The 25780-nt window shown below is 41.8% G+C and overlaps 1 protein-coding gene and 1 non-coding gene across 2 annotated transcripts in view; both read right to left on the bottom strand.

The window, feature by feature from the left end:
* Nucleotides 1-3078: 3078 nt before the first annotated feature.
* The window catches only part of Kctd1 (potassium channel tetramerization domain containing 1), a 97264-nt gene continuing 74562 nt past the window's right edge, over nt 3079-25780 (bottom strand). The window contains exons 3-5 of the mRNA XM_026388054.2: nt 25054-25198; nt 7744-8049; nt 3079-3956 (exon numbers count right to left, since the gene is read on the bottom strand). Of these exons, the coding sequence (XP_026243839.1) occupies nt 3798-3956; nt 7744-8049; nt 25054-25198 (610 nt within the window). The 3' untranslated portion in view covers nt 3079-3797. The remainder of the gene's footprint in view (nt 3957-7743; nt 8050-25053; nt 25199-25780) is intronic.
* Nucleotides 24711-24817, bottom strand: LOC113182259 (U6 spliceosomal RNA). The gene has a single exon (XR_003300702.2). It is a non-coding gene; the product is annotated as a U6 spliceosomal RNA (small nuclear RNA).

The following is a 25780-nucleotide window of genomic DNA, read 5'->3' as shown; positions in this document are numbered from 1 at the left end:
AAATCCAGTTGCATCCCATAGCATGACCGGATCCTGCCTTTTTCCCAGCCCAAAGCCCCTGCCCTCCTCTATTGTCCCTTTCTTGCATGTGGCACCTCCTCAAGGATGATTTTTCAAATTTCCCAACTAGATGTGATCCTTTATCATTTGGCATAATCCTTGATTTGTAAAGATGAAGAGACATGTCCCAACAGACTTTGGACTATAGTCAGGTACATACATTCCTTAATTCTGCCTCTAGATGCACAATCTATGACAGAAACCATGACATGATTATAGTACCACCCAAAGTGAGTGCCTGATATATTGTAAGGGATGCTCAAAATACTTAAGCATAGGAATACGTTTCTATTTCTTGGAGAAAATGCAATCAATAATCTACCTATTCTTCTTCCTAAAACAACATGAAAACTTACTTTTGAAAAAATACTATAGTTTTTGGGACTTCCTTAAAAAAAAAAAAAAAGCTTAACTGAACATTATTAGCCTTTACATCATTTACTTGATTTCTCAAAGTTTTAGTTACTTTAGCAAAGAAGTATGGGTAATATGGCCTCTGATGTGGTCACAAAGATTAAATAAGTTAATGTAGTTAAAGTGCTTAGTACAAGGCCTAACATAGCAAATGCTTAATAGATGGCTATTGCTACACTATATGGAAATTCATCTAATATTTAGAAACCAGTTTAAAGGTGGCTTGCTCTATTATATTTTTCTGAAGTACTTTTTAGAGGGATGGGTGTGGTGGTACCATACCTGTAATCACAGCAATTTGTGAGGTTGAGGCAGGAGGATCACAAGTTCAAGGCCAGCATGAGAAACTTAGTAAGACCCTGTCTCAATATAAGTCTTTTTAAGAAATTAACAGTCTCAGGATTGGTGGTTTATTTGCCCTAAACAAATATATTTGGCCAAAAAGCTGGGTGTGGTGGCGCATACCTGTAATCCTAGTGGAGGCTGAGGCAAGAGGATTGGTACATACCTGTAATCACAGCAATCCAGGAGGCTAAGGCAGGAGGATTGTGAGTTCAAAGCCAGCCTCAGCAACTTAGGGAGACACTAAGCAACTCAGTGAGGCCCAGTCTCTAAATAAAGCACCAAAAAGGGCCTGGGATGTGGCTCATTGGTTAAGTGTCCTGGATTCAATCCCTAGTACAAAACAAAACAAAACAAATAACAAAAATAACCAAAACCACCTGTGATTACAGGTATGTACTTTTTCCTGAAGTACTTTGTTTTCTGGAAATCTCTGCGCTTCAAGACCTAAAAATTGTGAAAATTACAAATGAGATGTTTGCTCCATTGCATGGGATCAGAGTTTATGTACAAAAAAAAATGTCCACGTGGGTTGTAATTGTATAAATGGACTTAAAAACACAGTGGCTGCTCACAGCTAAAGCACACAGTTCTGTGGAGGACAAGTGTTTAGTTGGGACAATGCCAGCTGCATGCAGGGAGAGCTGGGTAAATGTTAATTGATGACTGCAACCAGGAGGGTCCCGAAGTGGGGCCCTGGCTTTATTGATTTTGTGATATTTTCCCTAATGAGAATGGATTGCTAATAAAATCATAGGGAAAGTTCAGGCTTTCAGTAGGATGTGGATGAAAGAGCAGCTGGTAGAGCAGCCCTGGCCCTTCCCATCTGAGACAGTGGTGTATTAGTCTCAAATAACGGGAAATTACAGAAGGATGTGGCATCCTGGCTGGCAGTCATTAAAGAAATTCAGTGTTTGGGCCGCCTCTGTGTTCCGGGGAGTGATAGGAGCCATTAACAGCTTACTCTTAGTTTCAGAAGCCAGAGATATTTTCATTACTGGTGTCCTCAGGCAGAGACTTTTTAATTTAAAAAAAGAAAGTAAGTTCAGGATGGAAATAGCCCATCACCACAGGAGCATCTCTGCAGCAGAAACACATTATAGTTTACCTGTCAATCTTAGCAGCATGCCAGGTTATTTTAAGTGTCTGGAATGAGGAAGAGGAAGTAAGGAGAATGGTGGAGGGAGGGCTAATAGAGGAACCAGAGTCACTAATACCTTGGAAAAGCCAAGGACTTAATTCCAAAGTGATATTGAAAGCTTGGGTTTCTTACCTCTCGGGCTGATAATAAAATGATTACTCTGACCTTGAGGTTTTTCTCTACTTCTTCCAAAGCCACAATGTCCTAGTTTGATCATTTTTTAAGACGGTGTTACTAGATCCAAGTTGGCCATCAATTCTTTGTTACTGTCCTAGCAGGAGGTGGGTGTTATTTTGCATCTCCTGGAGTCTGGGCTGGCTGGGTGTCTGTTCAGCCAGTGGAACGCAGGCCCAGGCCCAGCCTTCAAGAGGACTGTGGCTTCTCTGTTCCTCCATCTTGGAACACTGTTATGCTTGGGTCACTCCTTCTTGCTGGGAAGGGCCCAAGCTGCACAGAGGCCAACAATCAGTATGATTGGCAGCCATCTGGGTGAACCAACCTAGACACCTTGGCCCAATCACCCCCTCCCCAGATGACATCACACCTTCCCCATGACATCACATGGAGCGGAAGCAATCCAGCCAAGGCCAATTAGCACACAAGAATCATAGAATCATGAGAGATGTTAAAAATGTTGTAAGCCACTAAATTTTGGTGTGGTTTGCTCTGTATCTATAGTCATAGATGACCCAAACAGGTAAAACTGAAAATCTCACCTGGCTCAGTAGTAAAGCACACCCACCCTTGGCTTGAGTGAGAGGCTGGGTTCAATCCCCAGTACAAGAAAACAAAACAAAACAAAACAAAACAAAAAAGATGAGGAAGTTTTATCTTGCTCATCAAGGCAGAATAACAAAGCATAGGAAACAACAGTTGCTAAGTTGGAAGAGAAAGGTCTAAAACAGTTGATAACATCATCGCCCTTTGATGGGTTTTGACTGCAAAGCCAGCCCCACCAGAAAGGCCTCTCTTCCGATGCTCAACACAGAGAAAAGGAAAAATTTCATTTGAATGCAGCCTCACCCCAACACGTGTGTTTCACACAGACCTTATTTTTTAAACAGAGTTTATTGTATTTAATACATTATAAAATTTGAAAAATTGTAGGAAAGCAGCGGACTCAAACTGGAGCATCTCTAACAAGTAAGAATTCTGGCCCCTTTGCAAAACTGATCAGTTTAAAAACAAAGTAAAGTTCACATCTGTGAGGCGGACAAAAAGTGTCACTCCTGTACAAACTACGTTTAAAATGTCATGTCTACGTCCAATGCAATGTGCTCATGACAGTTCCTCTGAAATCCTGCCTGGTCCCGGCCTAAAGAGACATGAAACCTCCTTACCAAAAGAAACTCCATTCAAGGTGTTTATTTATTTTTTTTGTCTGTTTTTGTTTTTTTAAAAAAGGAAAAAGAAAGACAAAGGAAAAAGAAACAATGGATGGCTATTGGCAATGGAAACTGTAAGGAGACTGTGTCCTCCGCTCATGGCTTGTTTACTGGTCAGAGGCCTTGAGAGGCCCAGGACACTTCACGGCCATCAGCACCGACTGTAGCCATCACCTTTTTAAAAATTTTTTTCTCTCTTTTTTGCATTTCCTACCTTTTGACATATATATATATATATTTATATATTTTTTACACCTTGAGGATATCACTATTCCAATTGTTCCCATATGAATACAGGTGTGATCTCTATTGGATATAAATGTGTCTTTTATTCAATTTTAGGTCCAGAACTTGGTTTGCTGTCCCAACTGCACATAATGTCCCTTTTCTGATTGCGTTATTTGTTGTGTATGTTTTCCTTTTTTTTTTTTTTTTTGCATAAGAAATATGTCTGTTTAGTCCAGAGGCTCTTGCTTTATCCGGATGACAGAGGGTACGCGGGGCGTCCGCCTTAGTTCCCGCCGAAGGACATATTCGCTGAACTGAGATGAGTCCACTCCTCCCCCGCAGGAACCTACAATTTCAAATCCTCTTTGCTGCAACCTCTCAAGGACCTGCAAAGGGACAAGCATCTCATTAGGGGTGAGATAAGTTCTTTGAAGACATAAACACACCAAAGGATGGTTCCAAAGTTGGAGGTCACGTGCAGGTCTAGGCCACCTTAGCCCACCCTTATGTCCTTTGGCATTTCTGCTCTCAAAGGAAGATCCTGGATTAATGGGCAAGGAGGGAGGGAGCAAAAATTCTAATACCTAAAACATGCATGCTTGCTTTTCACATACCAATTACAAATAGTTGGTGCTAAGAGCTCCATTTTACAGATTAGAAAAATGAGACTCATGAGTAGTAAGGAAGTAATGGAACTGGGTTTCCAAGTCCAGTATGTTTGGCCTCAAATCCCATTGTTTTTTGTTTGTTTTGTTTTGTTTTGTTTTGAATATGCAATGCTGCCTTCTTTGTTAAAAAAAAAGTTCACATTTCAAAATTATATTCTATGAGGTGATAAAGAATACTACTACTATTTTTCCTCTTACTACTACTTGGACAATATTGATGTTGATCAATATCAACCCCTACCCCACCCCACCAACAACAGAGCTGCTGTCTACATTGTTCTCTGTTGTGGTATTTAAAATAGGTATATTGTTTTTGCATTCATTTCAGGAGAGAAGAAAAATTGCACCGATTATGTAGTAGGAAATATATACATGATAGACATTCTAAAATTCTCACATAAGTCAGATGATCTAATCTTTAATTTTGCAATCAAATACCTAGTACCAGAAAGATCCCTGCATTTGTCACTACATGTCTGATACTCTTAATTGCAGGAAACAGTACTTGCAACTCTAGATAGGCAGAAGCACAGGAAACTCACCTAAAGCATTCTTTTTCTTTAGGAATCTAACTAATGTTAGGCTTGTAAATGTTCCCTGCCAGGGTTCTGCCTATAATTAAATTGCTCTACATCACTCTATAGATAAGAGGACACCAAAATAATTTTTAAAAAATGCCTTGCTTTACTTGTTTTTGGAATGAAGTGAAGTGTTATTAAATAACTCTCAAAATATAGTCAATGATAAAGTGACCCCTTCCTACTTTTTAAAAAATATTATTTATTTGGTTTCCTCCCTCGATATGGAATGTAACCTGCTACCTTGAAAACAGCTGACTAGATGAGATTGGAGAGCAGGAGAGTATGTTTTCTAAAAATTAAAACCTCAAATTCTGGCAAATTAGGAAAACTCCCAAGTCCTTCTAAATATCTAAATAAATATTCTATGTGCAGGGATCTATTCTGGTTTGTTTGTTTGCTTGGTACCAGGGATTGAACCCAAGGGCACTTAACCACTAAGCCATATCCCCAGGCCTTTTAAAGTTTTTAATTTTGAGACAGGGTCTTGATAAGTTGCTTAGGACCTTGATAAGTTGCTGAAGCTGGCTTTGAACTTGCAATCCTCCTGCTTCAGCTTCCCGAGTCTCTGGGATTACAAGTGTGGGCAACCATGAGGCCAGGACTCCATAGGTAAATTCAAAATGCACATAAGTGCCAGCCAGCCTACGGGCAGCATGAAGAATATAATTCAAGGTCAAAATCAAGATATGCATTGGGAACAGGTGAATAAAAAGGCGTAAAAGTGTCTACTCCAAGGAATTCTCCAGCAGAAGCATAAGTATAGCCTGTCAGCAAGAGATGCTCCTGCTTTTTCTGGAAGGATTCTTTGCCATTATTTGGAGAAGAAATTTAAAGATGAAGAAATTGTAAACAATAATGCATATAATTTCTGAGACCTGTTTTTCTCTCAGTGTTGTTATAGTCACTAAATTGCTAATATAAAGAAATCCCTAGTATCTTTCTCCCCAGGGGTTCTGATACACATAATATGATAACTATCCCATATGATCCAATTTTACCTTGAATGTGGCCAAGTACTTATTTCAATATAATGCAAATAGCTTTTGATGCTATTAGTTTTTAAATACCAACTCATCAGCAAAATTGCTTAGATTTAGCTACCATTCGAGAATGTTAAATAACTCAGTGGCATTTGAGGCATCAGACACCTTATCCCAAAGTCTCTGAGTACCGGCAGGCAGACATCTGTTTCTTGGTGGTTGAAGCAGGAAGCAAGAGTGGGTCATGGCCCTGTTGTAGGATGATGTTAACGCAGATGAACATTTTCACATCTGATCTGGGAAATGCGTCAAGCACATGAACTGATGAAAAGGTTCAAGGCCAAGGAGTGGGGACTACGGACTTGCTGTCCTGGTTTTGAGTGGTTCTGGTCCTCCTAGGGCTCTGGTGGAGAACCTGGGCCTGGGCGGGGTGCATGGGAAGGGGAAGGCTTTGTGGGCTTTACAGGCATTTAGAAGCCACAGAGGCTGTTCAGCCAGGGCAATGCAGCCAAACACCTCCAGGGGGCGCCATCCACACAGGGGAGAATGTGAATGTCGCCTGCTGGAGCTGTGATGAGAGTATGTGCTTTCCACTAGCATGCTTGTGGGTCATTTTCTGCCAGCGCTTTCTTCTGTTCTGCTCTCAGACATCTGCTCATACATTTTAAAAATTATAAATAGTTGTGGAACAATCCTCCAGAGGCAGCCTGCTCTACTGAGTGTTTCTAGTCTGAGCTTGGGAGAAGTTTTGTGAGCTAGATATTGAATGAAGTCATGGGCCCACTGCAAATCTAGAGAGGGGGAGAAAGCCAAACCCTCACTCCAAGGACCTCAAATAGTTTCATGTTACACTGATCTGCAGTCAAGACCCAGGCATGTCTGTTTTCTTGCAGCAAGACGGGGGGGGGGGGGGGATTAGCAGGCTTACTTGTTAGGGTTGTTGATAAGAAGACAAGGCACACACTGGACATTGCCCAGGAGGGCAGCATCAGTGCTCAGCATATGTTAGCTATGACGATGACAGCACCTATCAGCGCCTAAGGCTGGGGCCCCTCACATGGTATAAACCAGAGTTCTGAATCCCAGGCCAGGTCTCCTTCTCCATCTCAGAAAATGGCAATTCCACTCATCAGTTCCTCTGTCAAGAAGCTTGGGCATCCGGGGCTCTGCTTTGCCACCCACAGTCCTGGTCAGAAACCCTTGCTAGCTCTCAATTCAAGACACTCAGAATCAAATACTTCTCAATGACTTCTTGGCACACTGCTTTCTAACTGGTCTCCTTGCCTCTATTCTTTTCCACTTGCTGAAGGAATATTTGTTTTAAAATACAAACTACATCAGGTCACTCTTTTGTTCAAAAATCCTCCAATGGCTTTCCATTGGACTCACATCTGTGAATGACCCAAACCAAAAGAAACCAAAGGGAAAAAAATCTAGAGTGCTCACTGCTTTCTCTGGGGCTGTCTGCAAGTTTCCCCAGTCACTGCTGGCCTCGTGTCCTAGCATTCACCCATTCTCCCTGATTCACTTTCTTCAAGCCACACTAGTGGCTTTCCTGATATTCTTCAATATGCCAAGCACCTTCCCACCTTGGGGTCTTCAGAATTGCTGATCCCTCTCCCTGGAACATTTTACCTGAGATACCCTGTTACTGCTACTTGGACAATATTGATGTTGATCAATGTCTACCCCTACCGCACCCCACCAATATAGAGCTGCTGTCTATCTTGTTCTCTTTTCTATCTTCAGTGCTTATACCAGCACCTGGCACACAGTGGGTGCTCAATGAAGACGTGTGACTGACTGACTGAATGCTAAAGAGGGATGAATAATCACCCTCCCACATGAGTGTCTTGGTTCATGGGAAGAAAGATGCTAGCAAGGTGAAGTCAAGCAACAGCACTAAAAGTGTCATCTGATGGCACACAGCAGGTGTTGCTGTACCTGGACTGAGTTGAGGTGACAGTAGCCATTTAGTGGAAACCTGATGACATGTGTCGAGTCGTGATTCCAGCCCGCGTTGACGGAGTTACACATCACGTCGCCAATCTCAGGGAACACTTCTTCTATCAAGGACTTGTCACCGCTGAGCGTGATCCTTTCCCCGAGGTCTGGGGCCACACGCACCACGAGGCACTCGCAGGGCCGTGAAAAGCGACCCGTTTCTCTGTCCTGCTTCCATCTTTCCATCTCCAACAACATTGGCTGAAGTTGAAAATATTTGGCCTCTTCATATAACAAAGTATAGTCCTGGGGTGGGGGATAAAAAGGCATTTCACAGTGCAAGATACAAACATAAAGTACCAGAAACATCCACATTTAACAGCTGATACTTTTTCACCTCTGTCATTATTTCAATAGTCAAATCTAGGTGTACATTTTTCACATATAATATATTTATAAAGATTCGATTTGCATTTATTTGCTCAGTGAAGACAAGAGGAGCTATGGGGAGTAGGGCCTGGCAGGCTCCTTAGTACATCACAGGAATTAAGTCCTCAGACTGGCTCAGTCAATAGGAAACCATTATCATTCCCATTTTGCAGGCAAAAAACTGAAATGTGAAAGGATTCACCCCAAACTTTTCTCTTTTAGTAGAAAAATGCCTCTGGGCACTTCAAGTTTGATTTGGTGAGAATCCCCGTTTCCTCTTGGATAGAACTCATACCCTAAGGTTGGGCACAGCTGTGCAAATGTGCATGTCACCAAAGCCCGCACTTCTTGTCACCTTCAGTGGCAGCTTCAGAACCCACCATGGGAGGGCATGGGGCCGGGGCATGGAGGGAGCGGGCCTGGAGACAGCTGTGGAGGGGCTCCCGGGGGCAAGCATGCAGTGTTTGCCTAAACCTGTGCTGATCTGTGATGGTTTAGGGGAGGCAGCTGGAGATGCGAAGGCCATCATCGCCCTGCCTGCAAGCCCTCTGTCGGTGCTGCCATGGAAAAGCCAGAAATGAAAACATTAAACCCTGACACCTGCAAGTTACAGGTGCAAAAAGGGAACTTGTCCATTTCTGAGAGCACAGTCACCCAGTCTTTGGATAGGGCTTCTTTTCCTCTAGCATTAAAAAAAAAAAAAAGATGATTGAATTAAAGCCAGAAATCCCATAGGCATTAAAATACACAAGCCACTGAAGGAGAAGATCAGAAGACAAAACAGAACGGGGGTGGGAGGCAGCAACTTAGGGACAATGTTAACAAGCTGGTCAATATTATGTCTAAACGTAGCTATGGTCACAATCATTTCTGGGTGTTTGATAAGTGGATACTTGTCTAGACATGTTGACTGAGAATGTTTTAATCAAGTGACACAGGTATCTCTGCTTTCCTTGCATGGGCTGGAGCTGGCGGGCAGTGCCTGGGGCCTGCATGAGAGTCAGTGCTGTAAACCTGTGGCCTGATGCCTCCAAGAGCATGGCGTTGGCCACCTGGAGCCGAGGATGGCCACAGGGGAACTATTTTCATGTTGTACTTTGTTCTTTCTTTTGCAAATCAAGCAGTTGCAGCAGCAGCAGCAGCAGCAGCTTTATTCAGGATTTCCAGAGAAGACCTTGTGAAGAGACAAGGTACCTTGCCTCTAGCTGGGGATCCATGTTCCAGACTGAGAAACTAGAGCCAGGTGGAAGATGCTTTCATGGATACTCAGCAGAATCAGCTGTGTTCTTATTCTGTCCTCTTAGCATCCCCGGCATGCAGGAGTGTTGGTTCCCCACAGGAGAAGAAGCCATTGCTCTTGAAGTCTTCCCTGTACATGCTCCTACCTGCCTAGCCTCCTGACCTGTAAGGAGATACTGTTTGGATTTAAGGAGTTGAGGATTAAGCTGAGGTGTGGCCACTCTCAAGCCAGGGCAGAACTGGGGCCCCCAGCCCAGCCTTCTAGGGAGGAGTTGGGAGATGCCACAGGTTCCCCTGGCCTACCTGGCTCCCTACTCCCAGGCTGTGCCATCTATGAATCACACCAACCGTGAGATACTGACCTAAATACTTACTTATCAAGATGACATCGTCCAAAGAGATGGAAAGCCAGCAGTGGGACTTACACAAGCAATAGAAATGAGAACGTCTGTGGCAGCTTTTAATTTTTCTGAGATTTCATTACAAATTTTAGCAGAAGGAAGGATCTGAGACTCCTGTGAAAAATATGCCTGATCTCTCTAGAGCCAACTTAAAGGTGCTGAGAGCAGTCCTCTTGACCAGCCTTGATCTTCTGGAAGAACCTTCAACATCACTGGACATTGATTGCTCAGCAGTGCTTCCAGGGACAGGAGACTCACTACCTAGCGAGTTGTGGCATCGCTGCAGATGTCTTCCTTAGGAAGATCTAAATCTTACAGTAGCACCAGCATATTTGTTCTAGAGTTATGGTGATTCTGATCTTTCACTGTCCTGCCAACTCTTAGAAAATTCGGAGATGACTGTTTGGTCTTCATATTCTTCAGGCTGAACATACTTGATCTTTTCAGCTCTGCCTCATTTGTTAGGAATCTGAGGTGCTCAACATCCAGCGTGTCCTTGATTTGTCAGCATGCTCGGTAATATCCTAACCAGAACAGAGCCTGCCATTTCAGCTGTGCTCCAGTGAGTGCAGCTCATAACACCTGCCTGGATTGATGCTTTAACACTGTTATTATCAATGCTGCCCTTGTTGGTTTCTTATCACAACTGGGAAAACCATAACCAACTGAATGGCTTAAAACTACATAAACCTTGCTGGGTGCAGTGGTGCTCTCCTGTTATCCCAGCAGCTCGGGAGGCTGAGAAAGGAGGATCCTGTGTTCGAAGCCAGCCCCAGCAACTTAGAGGGTCCCTATCTCTAAATAAAATATTTAAACAAGGCTGGGGATGTGGCGCAGGGATTAAGCACCCCTGGGTTCAATTCCTGGCAGAAAAAACAAACCAAACAACAACAACAACAACAACAACACACACACACACACAACTATACACATCTATTCTCATAGCTCTGGTCAGAGAAGAAAGTCAGAAGTAAAGCTGTTTCCATTGGAGGCTCCACGGCAGAATCCACTTCCTTCACTTTTCCAGCTTCCAGAGGCTGCCCATTGTCCCTGACCTGTGGCCCTGCTCTGACCCTCCTACCTCCCTCTTGACTTAGAAGAGGCCTTGTGATTGCATTGAGCACCCTTGGGGAATCCTGGATAATCTCCCCAACTCAAGATCCTTAGCTAATCACATGTGAAAATTCCATATTGCCATGTAAGGTAATAGATTTGTAGCTCCCAGGAGTTAGGATGGCACCCCTTGCGGGGGCCATTATTCTGCCTACCACATAGTATAAGGCCAACTCAGCTTTCTCATCATCTCATTACTCTGTAGTTCACGTTTTGCTTTCAGTGAAATCCCTAAACCTTTTTCACAAGAGCTTCTGTGAGTTAGCTCTTTCTCATTCAGTGTGTGTTAAAATTTTATTTATTTCTTATTTATTTTTTTATTTTCTGGTCCTGGAAATTGAATCCAGAAGACACTTTACCTCTGAGCCACGTCCTCAGCCCTTTTTAGTTTTCACTTTGAGACAGGGTCCACTAAGTTGCCTGGGATAGCCTCCAACTTGTGAACCTCCTGCTTCGGACTCCCGAGTTTTGGGGATTACAGGCATGGGCCACCATGCCTGGCCTTGTGAAAGTGTTTGAATCCTTCATTATCTGTCACTCTTTAACTTTCACACTGTAGATTTGGAATGTATTCTGCTTGAGAAACCCTAGATTCGCTCATCCAGCATCCTAAGTCTCCCTCTCACCTGTGTCATTTATTCTGCTTCTGTGTAAATCATTTCTCAAAGGACTGAGAAGATGGGACTATGTATGGCCCTTTGTTCAGGGTGATGCTCAAGTAATAAGAAATTAAGACTCTGGATTTCGGCTTTTCAAGCAGTTATAAAACCTGTAATTCTAAGATGATCCAGCCCATAATCATGACATTTGTTGAAATATTGTATGTCTGGGTGGACTCTGAGGGGACATGGAGTTCTGAAAGGGGCCCAAGTCTCCATACTGCCCAGGGATTCTCCTTGACTCTCTAGGGCTTGTGTCCTCTTATCTGCAAAATGAGGGAAATGAATTATATTAAAAGTGCTTCTGGCCCTAATATTCTGTGAGTCTATGTCCATAACAAAGCCCTGATCTACCAACTTGTCTAGGATAACCTGAAGGTGAGGGTGTGGTAGATGTGTGCTTAGCATGCTGGGGGCTGGGTTGGATTCCCAGCCCTCAAAAAATAAAATAAAATATAAAATGTAATGAGGCTAAGAGGACTTGGGTTAGAAGTCCCTAGGCTGACTCCGAGTCCTCACCATTTCCTTACCTCTAAATTCATAAACCACATGTTTAACAAACTGTTCTGAAGTCTTGCTTTTAGAAAATTAGAAAACTAATGGTCCTTTTGAGACATTTGGTCCTGCTCAGTGATTTCTGGAGGATTTGTGGTTATAATAGCGAAGGCTTAGAAGGGCCCTCCATGGTCAACCTGATCCCTGGGCAACATCTCGGGGCCTTGCCTTGAACTGCTGCAAGCTGCCAGGAGTTCTTTGGCTCTCCTTGACTTCTCTGGCTCCGTGGTTTTCCTTTATTGTGCTGCTCTGTCTGCTTTCCAGGGCAGAGCTTCTGCCTATGTTGGAGGTGGGGGTGATGTGGGAGAACAGCTGAGCACCCATGGAAGGCTCCCCAGGTCGAAGAGCCTGTAAGCCGTAGCCAACTGGATTGCTAAAAAGGTCCCTTTTATTGTGCTACCGTTTTCTGCAGAGTTAAACTCAGGGACATTTCCATTTTTGGCTCATCAGAAAACTCCCTGCAGAGAGCAGTCAATCTCATCGGCTGCTTCCTTTAGAAACTTGGGCCTCCTCTCCTCTCTTAAGCAGCCTCATTTAATTTCATTACCTAAATCCCACTTTCAGAGGCTAGCATGGTGTCTTCTCTGGTCCTGGGTTCATCCCTTTCTGGTCTCTCAGTCTTTCTGCATGTTTTGGTTCTGATCTGACAGTGTCTTTCCTTTGGCTTTTATAAAACTCTAAATAACTTTAGTCTCTTCTTCGCAAGGCACTTGGAAATAGTGTAGGGGCGGTAGCTGCTTCAGCACCAGCGATTCTCCTTAAGGAAATGAATCCAGACCATCCACTTTTCAGCCCTTCTGAGCGAGATTTCAGCAAAGGAACCCAAGACTGTGGTGCAGCACAGCAGGGAAGGCTCTCGGGCCCCTTGTATTATCTCTGATTAAGAAAGCATCATTCATGTTACTTGCTTAGCCCCATATTCAGTTAAAGGGAAACCAGTTATGCATAGATCTATTGTGGTGCTTAAGTGATTTTAAAATCCTAGAAAACATATATGTATATATGTGTATGTGTGTGTGTGTGTAAATATATATATATATATATATATATATATATATATATATATATTAGATTTGCAATGATTCTTCAAGGCACAAAGATCAAGATCTCATTTTACAGGTGAATTTCCCTGAAACCTTATACAGGTACATGGAATAACAAGGTAAATATGGGTAGACTCCAGAATTTGAATAGGCCATACTTATAACTTATTTTTTGATAAAATATATAAAATTCAGAAAATATCCTTGGATGGAGGAACACTGTACACATGTCATATTAGTTTCCTACTGCAGCTGTAAGAAATTGCCATAAACTTGGTGGCTTAAAACAACACAGATGTGGGGCTGGGGTTGTAGCTCAGGGGTACAGCACTTGCCTAGCATGTTTGAGGCACTAGGTGTAATCCTCAGCACTACATAAAAATAAATGAATAAAAATAAAGGTATTGTGTCCATCTACAACTAAAAATACTTTAAACAAAGTAAAACAAAACAAAACAACACCACAGATGTATCCCCTTACAGTTCGGGAGGTCAGAAATCCAAAATGGATCTCAGTGGGCTGAAATCAAGGGGTCCTCAGTGGGCTGAAATCAAGGGGTCGTCAGCAGGGCTGCCTACCTTTCTCAAGCTCTAGTGGAAAAAAATCTCTTTTCTTGTCTTTTCCAGCTTCCAGAGGCTGCTGAATTCCTTGGCATGGGGCCAGCAATCACATCACTTCCTCTGTCACATCTCCTTTTCTAGCTCTGAGCCTCCTGTCTCTCTCTTAGAAGGGCTTCTGTGATTACACAGGACCCACCTGGATCATCCAGGATAATCTCCCCTAGTTAAAACCCTTAACCTAATCCCATCTGTAAAGTCCCTTCTGCTATGAAAGGTAACATGTCACAGGGCCTGGGGATTGGGACTTCTGGGGTCACAACTTAGCTTACCACACAAAACTGTTCAGAGGCTTATTTAATTCCTAATGTGATTGAAGTTTTTCATAGTGATTGACATGTCCTTATGCTCAAAAGGCAACTCAACCACTCACTTATTCATTTAAGATCTTTTTTTTTTTTTATAGTGAGAATTGAACTCAGGGCACTTAATCAATGAGCCACACCCCCAGCCCCATTTCCCATTTTGTATCTTATTAGAGACAGGGTCTCACTGAGTTGCTTAGGGCGTCACTAAGTTGCTGAGGCTGGCTTTGAACTGGTGTGCACTACTGCTCCCGGCTTCACTCATTCATTTAAAAATGTTTATGTGCCAGATGCCACTGAGGTACTGTGGGCACACAGAGGGTCTTCTTATGGGGAAGACATCCAGTACCAGCTAGGAGCTCTGGAGGCCCTTCTCACAGAACAGCATCTAAAGAACAATCATGGTAAGAAAAGACAGGCCTCTGCAGGCCTTACTTTCTTTTAGAGGCCCCTCCAGACAAGGTTAGCGCCGTCGCCATGGCTGTGTTGGTGTTTGGGGTTTGGGTTCTCTAAAGTTCTTCGATACTCTGCAATACTGCCATGGACTGACATTTTTTTTTTTTTTTCTTCAAAGCCTGGATGGAACTGGCCCACTTTCTCCTCCTGTTCACCTGTTCCCACTACTCCTTCTGGCCAGGAGTCTCCCTCCCCTATCTGGTGGCACTAACTCCCAGTTCCTTTGACTGTTCTTGCTTTTCTGGGGGAAGGGTGTCCAGCCTCAGATTTATCCTAATGGCTATTAAAGGAAACGGAAGCAACAAAGTGTCCTTTCTGTGCCCTGTCACTATCTCCGCCCCCACCCTATGAATCTCACAGAGACTAGAGCTTGCAAGGGTGACAATGACAGGTGCTGAAGGCAGGACTGGAGGCAGATCCATCAGCATTTTGAAGCACCACTCTGGCTGGGCAAGTCATGTGGACTCTACACCACCGGAACTGGCCTGGTGCCTCCCCAGTGGTGAGGCAGGGGCCGGGGTGGCTGCTCTGCCCTCCTCGTTGGCCCTGCTTTTGAGGGAATGCAACGGGGAGAGAAGTGGGTGTGCGCAGGAGGACCAGTCAGTGACAGTCTCTGGACCAGGCAGGAAAATCCTAGATGGCAACAGCCGACACCGGGGCTGGGGTAGAATTCCTAGGTGGGCACTCCTTCAGGTACTGGGGAAGAAATTTGGGGGGCGTTATCCAGTTCACCACTCTGCCTTCAAAGCCAAGAAGCCTTGAATATGTTGAATACGTTGCCACTGCTGATTGGCTAAAGGGTAGACACTGGAGCCAAGCTGAGCCAATCAGATGGTCTCGCTGTAGAACCCAGGAAAGGGAAAGAGATCCTGGACCACGCGGGGGCAGGTCCATGTTAATGGCGGTGCTTTTAGGAAATCTCACATCCGAGGTCCTCAGAACGTCCTGGGGTTTCCACCCCTGGGAGAATACATCCACTAATTATCTGAGGGAAACTGGTAAATACCTCCCATAAATATTTTCTTTCCATTTTCCATGAGTCAACTGGTTCTCAACTACAGTCACTGATGCTTGAGAGTATTTTGCAATGTCTGGAGACCTTCTTGGTTGTTGAAACTGATGTGTGTGGGGTGATACTGGCATTTGGTAGGGAGATACCAGGAGTACTGGTCAGAATCCTATGTTGCACAGGACAGGCCCACCCCAAAGAATTATTTGGTCACAAATGTGTAACAGTGGTGAGGTTAAAAACTCTGAGCCTGACAGAGATCATTTTTGCTTCGGCTTAAGGAACATGTAACTCATCCTGATTAAATGGTCAATCCTAGCATCATCAGTGGCTGGTGGACAGGTTTGCACATGTGATGGAACATGAGTTTCACAACACACCTGGAGAGGTGTTCTCACCAAAATGTTTAACTTAAACCTATCAAACCTTTACCTGTCAGTTTACAGGAAACTAAGGGATAGATTAGTGAACTAAACTATGTATGACAGGGCAACCAGGCAAATCTAGAAGTGGGATGTTTTGTAGGACACCTGGCCCAGTCTCTTTTTCAGATCACTATCATATAAACAGGAATCATATATCACTATCATATAAACAGATAATAAGAGGATTATGGGCCATAACCTGATTCACTATGTGGCCATACTGTCTTGGAAAAATGACCTCTAAAAGACATTTTGGGATCCATCTGGGAAATTTGCATGTGATTACAGTACTAGAGGAGATAAAATTTTAGTAAAATGGAAAAGTAGTGGATTATTGTCCAAAAAAAAATTAACATAGGAAAAAGATCCAGGAGGATGTTCTTTAAGGTTTTAACATTGGCAATCTGAGAAGTGGGAATGCATTGTTTGGAGTTTTGGTTTTACTTATCTATATTTTCAAATTTTCTACAATGTACATCTGGTTCTTCTATAATATTTGAAAGGTTGTTATATTTTTGAACAAAGCCATGTAAGTTATGGGACTTGTAACTTATGGATATGTGAGTCAGGGATTACCTGGCAACATATTTGTCTGCATCTAGAAGTAGTGGGTAGTCACAGAGAGAGATCACAAGAGATGTTAGTATTGTGGGGGTGGGGCACTCACCAAAGATGATGTTAAAAATAAAAGGCTAGAATCAAATGTATGAAATATGATATGTCAAGAGCTTTGTAATGTTTTGAACAACTAATAATAAAAAAAAGTTAAAAAAATAATAAAAGTAAAAGGCTGGAGAGAGAGAATTTTATGGTTCTCCATTAAAAACAGGACCAAAACTCTGGACTCAAGGAAATTGGAAATTGCTGCTCTGTGTGTGTGTGTGTGTGTGTGTGTGTGTGTTTGCGCGCGTGCATGCACACACACGTGTGCATGTATGCATGCATGGATCCATATTTGTATGTTGGTAATAAAATTGAAATGAAAAAAAAAAAACAGTATACCTGGGGGTAGGGGAAATGAAGGAATGAGGACTGTTATATCCATAATAAAACACTTCAGAGAAGTTCTGCAATCACTGACCAGAAAACAGAGTGTAATAATTCTCATTGGAAGCCAGGGTACCATTTAAATGGTGTTTTAACACATGGAATTGTCTGAATTGTTAGCAGGTATCTAGTTCACACAGCACATTCATGGAGTGAGATTTTAAGGGTTGTAGAATGCTATGATTTCACCCACTTGTTCACTAAGCATTCAATGGAGGGAAAGAGAAGCCAGTAATCAATGTGGTACCGAGCAAAGCCAGTAAGAGATTCTCACGTGCAAAAGAGCCATGTCCCTTAACCAGGATCAGAGAAAAGCTCCAGAGGGGAGGGATGCCCCACTGTTCAGGAGGTACAGACAGAGAGCTCGGAGGTGCTCTTGGCATTTGTGATGAGCATGAACTGACCAACTGCTGGGGTGCAATTTCATCATGGGCCACAGGAGCTCAATGGCTACCTCAGCTTCCACCCACCTTCTGATGCTCCTCACAGGTCCCAGAACACCGTGGAGCTAATTTATGGCCTGTCACCCAGAGGTTCCATGGGAAACCTTTCAAGGCTTGGGGATATGAGAGTTTCTTTTGACATGATTTTGGTATTTTTTCCCCCAAGCATGGGCTGCAGCCCCAATCCTAGCCAATTAAAGGATGTGGTCTGTACTTAGAACTGAGGAGTGGCAGGCCTTTGAGGGCTCCGAAATCCTCAGGAAGCACATGCAAAGTGAAGAGAAGCGACTGTCCCAGTCCTAGGCAGGTTTGTGACTGGGTGAGTCCTCAAGGGACGGTCTTCTGGAATCGGTCGAAGCTGGACTTCACGTGGGTGACTTTTCCTTCTCAGTTGTCTAATCTGAATGCTCTTGGAGGAAAAGTCATGCCTGCTATGTAGGGTTATGTGCTGAGGATTAAACCAAAGCATGTGTTTAAAATACTTAGCTCATTTTCTGGAACATGCTGCAACTAAAAATGAATGGTAATTCCCAACATATTGTTTTGTGATTCCTTGGAGTCTGTGTCCCCTTTAATAACAGGAATTATAAATTAATATCTCACTCTTATAAGTTGCTAAGAATGGTGATATTATATACCAATGCTTCACATTTTTGGTTTAGTCCTATATGATTTAAGCAGTGCATTATCTATTTATATTTAGCTTCTGGTCTCCTGTGATTTTGATGCTTTTGTGCTGTTTTAATTAATTCAGAAATTATTGTGGCTCTGGAGACTATCATGCTAAGTGAAATAAGGCAATCCTAAAAGGCCAAAGTTCTGAACTTTTCTCTGATGTGTGGAGGCTAATCTACAATAAGGGGTGAGGGATAGAAGAATAGAAGTGCATAAAGTTCAGTAGATTTGACAAAGGGGAATGAAGGGAAGGGAGGGGCTGTAGGAAAAGACAGTGGAATGAATCTGACATAATTTTCCTAAGTACATATATGAATGCACCATAGTGAATCTCATCATCATGTATATCCACAAGACTGGGATCTTAATTAGAATAAGATATGTTCCATGCTAGTATAATTATATCAAAATGGATTGTACTGTCATGTATGACTAAAAAGAATCAATAAAAAAAGAGAGAAGAAAAAAATTACTGTGGGCCCAGTACACATTGTCCTCAAGAAACACATAAAAATGTCCCTGCTGTAAGAACCTTACATGCAGTAAGGAAGTTGACGTATGCACAACACTCATATTCATAGTGAGATAGAAAAATACACATGGCCAGGTTTCAGGTGAGCTGCTATGAGTCAGAGTCTGGTGTGAACGTAAGAGTCACTCATTCACCCAACCCTGCACTTGCCTGTGCCACAGGTACCGACATGTTTACTGGCAGGCATTGACCAAGTGTGACGGACAGGGATGGCTGGCTTTCCAAACAGCTATTCACAGTTGTTACCCCTTACCTATTTCTCTCACTATTAAGACTGATAAAGAGGGAAAACTATCACTTTCTCAGCCTCCTCTGAAGCTCGGGTGGCTGGCTCAGTTCTGGCCAATGAACCACCCAGGGAAGTCTTCTGGGGGACCTTCTGATGAAGATAGAGTATTGTGACTAAAGAACCTTTTGCTTTTTTCCTGCCTTGAATAAAGATGTGATGCCTGGAGCTATGGCACTCACTTTCTGTTTCTGAGGTGACAGTCATGAGACCAGAACATCAGCACTGAGGATAGCAAAACAAAAAGACAGAGTCCTAGTCCTTGATACATCTCTGAGCAGATAGCTCTGCCAACAACCATGCACCTCTGACTTCTTATGGGAGGAAAACAAATTTCCATTCCTTTAAGCCACTGTTAATTGGCTATTCTGACCCTGGCAACTGAAAGCACTCCAAACGTACAACTGGGTGTCTAGTGCTAATTAACAGAGACAGAAAATTACAAATGTACTGTGCATGACCATGGAGAGTCAGGGGCACAGGAAAGCTAAGACAGGGCAGTCCCAGGAAGATTTCCTGGGGCTGTGATGAGTAAGATGAGCCCTGAATTCAAATGAAATCCAGGAAAACAGCAGTGCAAACCAGACAAGCAGGCAGAGGCCTGTTCCTAAGGGTGCAAGAAGATGGGGACTGAGGAGCTAAGGCAAGTCCTGTAGGGCATATGTGTAGGCAGAGCTGGGTGAAGTGACCAGGGCCAGGGCCGTCCCAGCCTCGTGGGTTCTGGCAAGGATAGAGTGCTTTGCTCCAGGAATAACAGGGAGATCCTGCAGAGTTTCTGGCAGGATAGATTATGATCACCTGGCCGGAAATGGGGTGGAGATGGGGGATGGAGAAAGGAAGGTGAGTGTGGTATCAATGGGCAACCAGAGGGAACCCTGTGCTGATGGGACTGTCCTGTGCCTTGACAGTACCAGTGTCAACATCCTTGTTGTGCTGGTGTATTATCATTTTTCAACATGTTGCTACTGGGAGAAGGGGACTGGGCAACATGGGATCCCTCTGTATTATTAAAAAAAAAAAATTTTAGTTGTAGATGGATACAATATCTTTATCTTATTTATGTATTTTTATGTGGTGCTGAGGTTGAACCTGGGCCCCATGCATGGAAGGTAAGCGCCTACCACTGAGCTACAACCTCAGCCCTCCCTCTGTATTTTTTACAAGTGTGTAAAAATTTATAATCATGTCAAAATAAAAAAAATGGAACTAAAATAAGTGCCTCCTGGTGAAAAGAGTTGATGAGAGAGGGAAGACCATTATGAAGCCACTCCCAGTAGTCTTGAGAGTTGCTGTGCCTGGGACCAGGGAGGTGGGATGAGAGGGTAGATTGATTCCAGAAGTATCCAAGAGGTAAAATGGACAGATTAACAGATGGGATGTATGTAGGAGGCCAAGAAGAGGAAAAAGTCCAGAATGACCCTAGGTGCCTGCCCTGAGCATGGCAGATGCTGGCATCTTCCTGAGACAAGAGATACGGGAAGGGGAGTGCGTTTCATGGTGGTGGTGGGGAATGAGAAGCTGCCAGGGTGAACTCACTTTCAGGCAGCTTGTATTTAAGGAGCTAATGAATTCCCTAGGTAGGGATTCCAAGTGGGCATTTGGAAATGCAATCACCTAAAAATGAGGTGACTTTAGTATTGCACCAACCAAACTTATTTGTGATGAAGTCCAGGGTATATACAACTTTGATAGCAAAACACATGGAATCCTATGGCTGCTTTTCCTTCTACATGTCTTCAGCCACAATAATTTGACTTTTTTGGGGACAACTTCATTTTTAAAATTCATCATATTCTTTTAATTACTTAAGTAATATGTGGATGCCTGCTCCTTGTAAATAAAATAACAAAATTCAAACTAAAGTGTAGAGAACTAAAAGTGAAATTTCTTCCCTCACTCCATCTCTCTAGGAAACTATGAGATTAAGAACAAAAGTGCCTCTTTACCTTTCTATGTCACACCTTAGCCCCCTGCCTTTTTTTTTTTTTTTAAATCTTGTCCTTCCACAAGGAAAAAAGTCCAGATCCACGTGGCAAGTGCCTGACATTGGTGGCACCAGGTCTGATCAGTGTCAGGGATGCTGCTGGAATTTGTGCCCCATTTCCTCTCTTTGCATGGGGCCAGTGCCTGTTTCCTGTGGTGAGCATGACTTTCTCCCTACCTCTTTGTTCTACCTGCAGCTAGCGTAGGAAGCGAGCTTGCTTTCTTGAAGCTCAGTGGCCTTGGAACTGCCACCTAAACCCAGTCATCTTCCTCTGCTGTGGTGTCTGAGCTTGGGTGTCCCTAGCATGAGGACCAGAGTAAGAGATATCATTTGTCTAATCCAGTTACTACCTGTGAGGCCTAGACAAAATTTTGCCCAAATTTATTAATAAAATAGCATACAGGAAAATATAGGAAAAAGATTAAAAAGTTGGCATGTAAAGAAAAAACTGTACACATTGCAAATTACCCTTGACAAACTTTGTAGGAGGGTGCCATATTGGAAGCAGCTTCTCAATACACTTCCCTTCCTGATTTGGAAGAGATCATCACTGATGAAGTGGCTGACTTTTTATTTAGGAGCCACATTACACAAACCAAGTCCCCACATCTTTAGATCCTGGAATCACATTCATCATGGTGAGATGCACACCCTGGGAACTGCTACTGGCTGCGAGCAGCAAGCTCAGAAGTCTTCCTCAGGTTTATTCCAGGGTAGCAAGGGACCTGAATGTACTGGCTGCAGTTATTCTTCTCTCCCTTATTTCCTTGTCAAATGCACTAGTTGTTTTCATGTAAAATAAATATGCACACAATGTAACTCCTCTGTACTCTCTTTTCCATTTCATGAATGATCCTTGGCACATGGTCTACTGTTCAAAATTCAGAAGATGAGAGGCTCCTGAACCATTATTAATTTGGGCTGTCTTCTAGTCCTTTTTCTCTGTTTTTAGATGTACACATATATAAGGGTTTTCTTTCTTTCTTTCTCTTTTTTGCATAAATGTGAACATAATATTCTGTGAATTGCATTTTCTTAAATAATAAACTTTTGGTGTTTTCCCTCTTATACATCAGCAGATACATGAACCGCATTCTCCAAAACTACTCTGTGTATGAATATTGTGAACTATTTGTAACCATCTGACTCTGTTGAACTTTGCTATGTCCAGTTTTTGGTATTTCGAACATGACTGCAATAAACATTCTATGTACACATATGTTTACATATTTATATGAATATTAGTATAAGATAAATTAATAGGTATAAAATTGCTAGATCAAGGCATGTATATGTTTGAATGTGAATAGTTACTGCTGAGTTACCCTCCAGAAATGGTTAATATCTTTCATTCCCAGCCATACTTTATTTTCCCCACCACTGCATATATCAACTTCTAAATTTTTGACAATTTAAAGGATAAGAAGGAGTGTATCATTTTATTTTTGTTTCTTTGAGCCTAAAGAGATTGAGTATCTTTTAAAATATTTATTGGCAATTCATGTATTTTTTTCTTTGGGAAAATTTTGTTTATAGTTAAAAAGTTTTCCACTGGGTTTGTATGTTTTTTATATCTTAGGAGCTGTTTTTTGATGGATAATAATCTTTTGTTACAAATATTTCTTCTACAGTGATGCCTTCTGGGTAGTAAGTCTTATTTAGGTAAGCCCTTTCTGCCTCAAAATTATACTTTTAGAAATTCGTTTGTATTTTTCTAATATCTTTGTAGTTCAGTTTTTATATTTATTTATTAAATTTTTATGAATTTATGACATGAGATAGGGGCTCTAGCTTTTTTCCAAATTTTTCTAAATGTCTCAGTGCTAATAATTGACTATTCCTTTCTTTTCTCACTGGTTTGGAATACCCACCTTAATAATTTATCAAACTGCTACACACACACACACACAACTACTTCTACTTCTGGATCTTCTTCTTCATTGATCTATTTGTACATTTCAGCTCTGTCCAAATCACACTTTTAAATTATTGCCTGATAGTATGTTCAGATGTTGGTAGGACACATCTACCATCCCCCACCATTACTACCAATTGCACAACCCATAATAATTTTTCTGATTATGAAGCTTGTTTTCCCTCTATAAAGCTTTATAAATTGGTCAGATTTCATTTTATTTTTAAAAAATCTATTACTTAAATGGGTTTGCATTGAGTGTCTAGAGTGATTTGAGGATAACTGACAACAATACTGAGGCTATGCACCCAGGAACACAGAATGTTCCTTCATCAGCCGACTCTTATGTTTACGGGTCCAGATTTGCTGTTTCTGTAATCAGACTTTGCACATTTATTGTTAGGTTTATGCCTAGGTATTATAATTTTTGTTGTGGTATGAAGTTTTCCTTTATACTGTGAAATTGAGGCTTGCTATTCTAAAGCAAGGTATTGATTGTAATATATTGATCCTGAATTTAGATGCTTTAATGAGGTCTTTATTAGTTCTAACAGTATTTAGTTGGTTCTTTAGAGTCTCCTATTTAGGGAAACATTATCAGCTGCAAAAATCACATTTTCATATATTCCTAACACTGATGCTTCCTATAAGTCCTGGTCCAATTCTGTTGCCTAGAGTTACTGGCACAAAGTGGTATTTTCTGGTGTGACCACCTTTAACACTTGTTACTGATTTTAAAGGGAACAGTTCTGAATTTTTACTGTTAATCTTTCCTTTTGATTTATAGGAGACAAAGTTATCTTCTTGGAGATAAAATTCCCTGTTATTCTCTAGCTTGCCAAGACTCATTAGAAGTGAACTTAATTGTTTTTTTTTTTCACTGATTTCTTATTTTTATTTTTATTTTTTTTTAAATTTTTTTTTTATTGTTGGTTGTTCAAAACATTACATAGTTCTTGACATATCATATTTCACACTTTGATTCAAGTGGGTTATGAACTCCCATTTTTACCCCGTATACAGATTGCAGAATCACATCGGTTACACATCCACTGATTTACATATTGCCATACTAGTGTCTGTTGTATTCTGCTGCCTTTCCTATCCTCTACTATCTCCCCTCCCCTCCCCTCCCATCTTCTCTCTCTACCCCATCTACTGTAATTCATTTCTCCCCCTTGTTTTTTTCCCTTTCCCCTCACTTCCTCTTGTATGTAATTTTGTATAACCATGAGGGTCTCCTTCCATTTCCATGCAATTTCCCTTCTCTCTCCCTTTCCCTCCCACCTCTCATCCCTGTTTAATGTTAATCTTCTTCTCATGCTCTTCCTCCCTACTCTGTTCTTAGTTACTCTCCTTATATCAAAGAAGAAATTTGGCATTTGTTTCTTAGGGATTGGCTAGCTTCACTTAGCATAATCTGCTCTAATGCCATCCATTTCCCTGCAAATTCCATGATTTTGTCATTTTTTAATGCAGAGTAATACTCCATTGTGTATAAATGCCACATTTTTTTTTATCCATTCGTCTATTGAAGGGCATCTAGGTTGGTTCTACAGTCTAGCTATTGTGAATTGTGCTGCTATGAACATCGATGTAGCAGTGTCCCTGTAGTATGCTCTTTTTAGGTCTTTAGGGAATAGACCGAGAAGGGGAATAGCTGGGTCAAATGGTGGTTCCATTCCCAACTTTCCAAGAAATCTCCATACTGCTTTTCAAATTGGCCGCACCAATTTGCAGTCCCACCACCAATGTACAAGTGTACCCTTTTCCCCACATCCTCGCCAGCACATGTTGTTGTTTGACTTCATAATGGCTGCCAATCTTACTGGAAAAAATATGGAACGCTTCACGAATTTGCGTGTCATCCTTGCGCAGGGGCCATGCCAATCTTCTCTGTATCGTTCCAATTTTAGTATATGTGCTGCCGAAGCGCGCACTGAACTTAATTGTCATTAAAATCTTTTTCAAAAAAAAAAAAAAGCAATCCGCTTTCGGTCATGTAAAACTTTAATGATCATATACTGTATTTCACAAAGACAGTAAAACCATTTCAAAAAGACCTCTGATGCCATGAAAGTTGGCATATGTTAAAAATATAGAACTAGAAATATTTTTTTGGAGCACGTCAAAACAAATCACATATATATTGTTAATTTAACATGGATGCCCTCACCTTGAAATCATCAGGAATGAGGAGTTTGGATGTTCGTAGAAAATTCAAGATATATCTGAACATCTGTCCGTCTCTGTCAATGAAATAGTGCTGTTTGAGACTGTCCAAAACAATAGGCTCTGTACCATCAAAAAGTCTTCCGATTCTGTGATAGAAAAGAGGAACAGTGAAGACAATTAGATCAACTGGCCACTAAGACTAAGAGCTACAGTTCTGTGTCACCGTCAAAGGTAGTACTTTTGCAGATGGAAATAGGGAAAAATCATCCATTAAATAGTTATGGCTTGCTCAGAAGTGCTGATCCCTGCTTGATAATATCTCAGGACGAGATAATTCAAAATGGTTTCAGATTTTCTCAAGAATATTCTTTTGTTCAGTGTCACCTGCAAAGGAAATGTTCCTGACGTGGTGATTATGGCTAAGTGCTGTCAGTGTAATGGAAGTTCCTGTCTTTTCCCTGATCTTACTTAAAACAACCTTCTCTGCTACTTAAAAAAAAAAAAAAGTAATAGCTCCAAAGTACCTTTAAAACTGATACTAAAGAAGCAATTCTGTTTTTAAGAAATCTGTTTTCTGAGTTTTCTACATTCATAATCCCAAACTTCTAATAATGCCTGTATGCCAACATCTATTATAAAAAAGAAAAATTTAAAATATCACTTGTCTAGGAGAATATATTCTCCTTTTACAGTCTAGTTTCTTAAGTCTTAGAAAAGAGCAATCTTAA

This window comes from Urocitellus parryii, chromosome 13, assembly GCF_045843805.1.
Source record: "Urocitellus parryii isolate mUroPar1 chromosome 13, mUroPar1.hap1, whole genome shotgun sequence".
Taxonomy (NCBI): domain Eukaryota; kingdom Metazoa; phylum Chordata; class Mammalia; order Rodentia; family Sciuridae; genus Urocitellus; species Urocitellus parryii.
The sequence above is the reverse complement of the archived record's forward strand: the minus strand, read 5'-3'. Positions and strand labels throughout refer to the sequence as shown.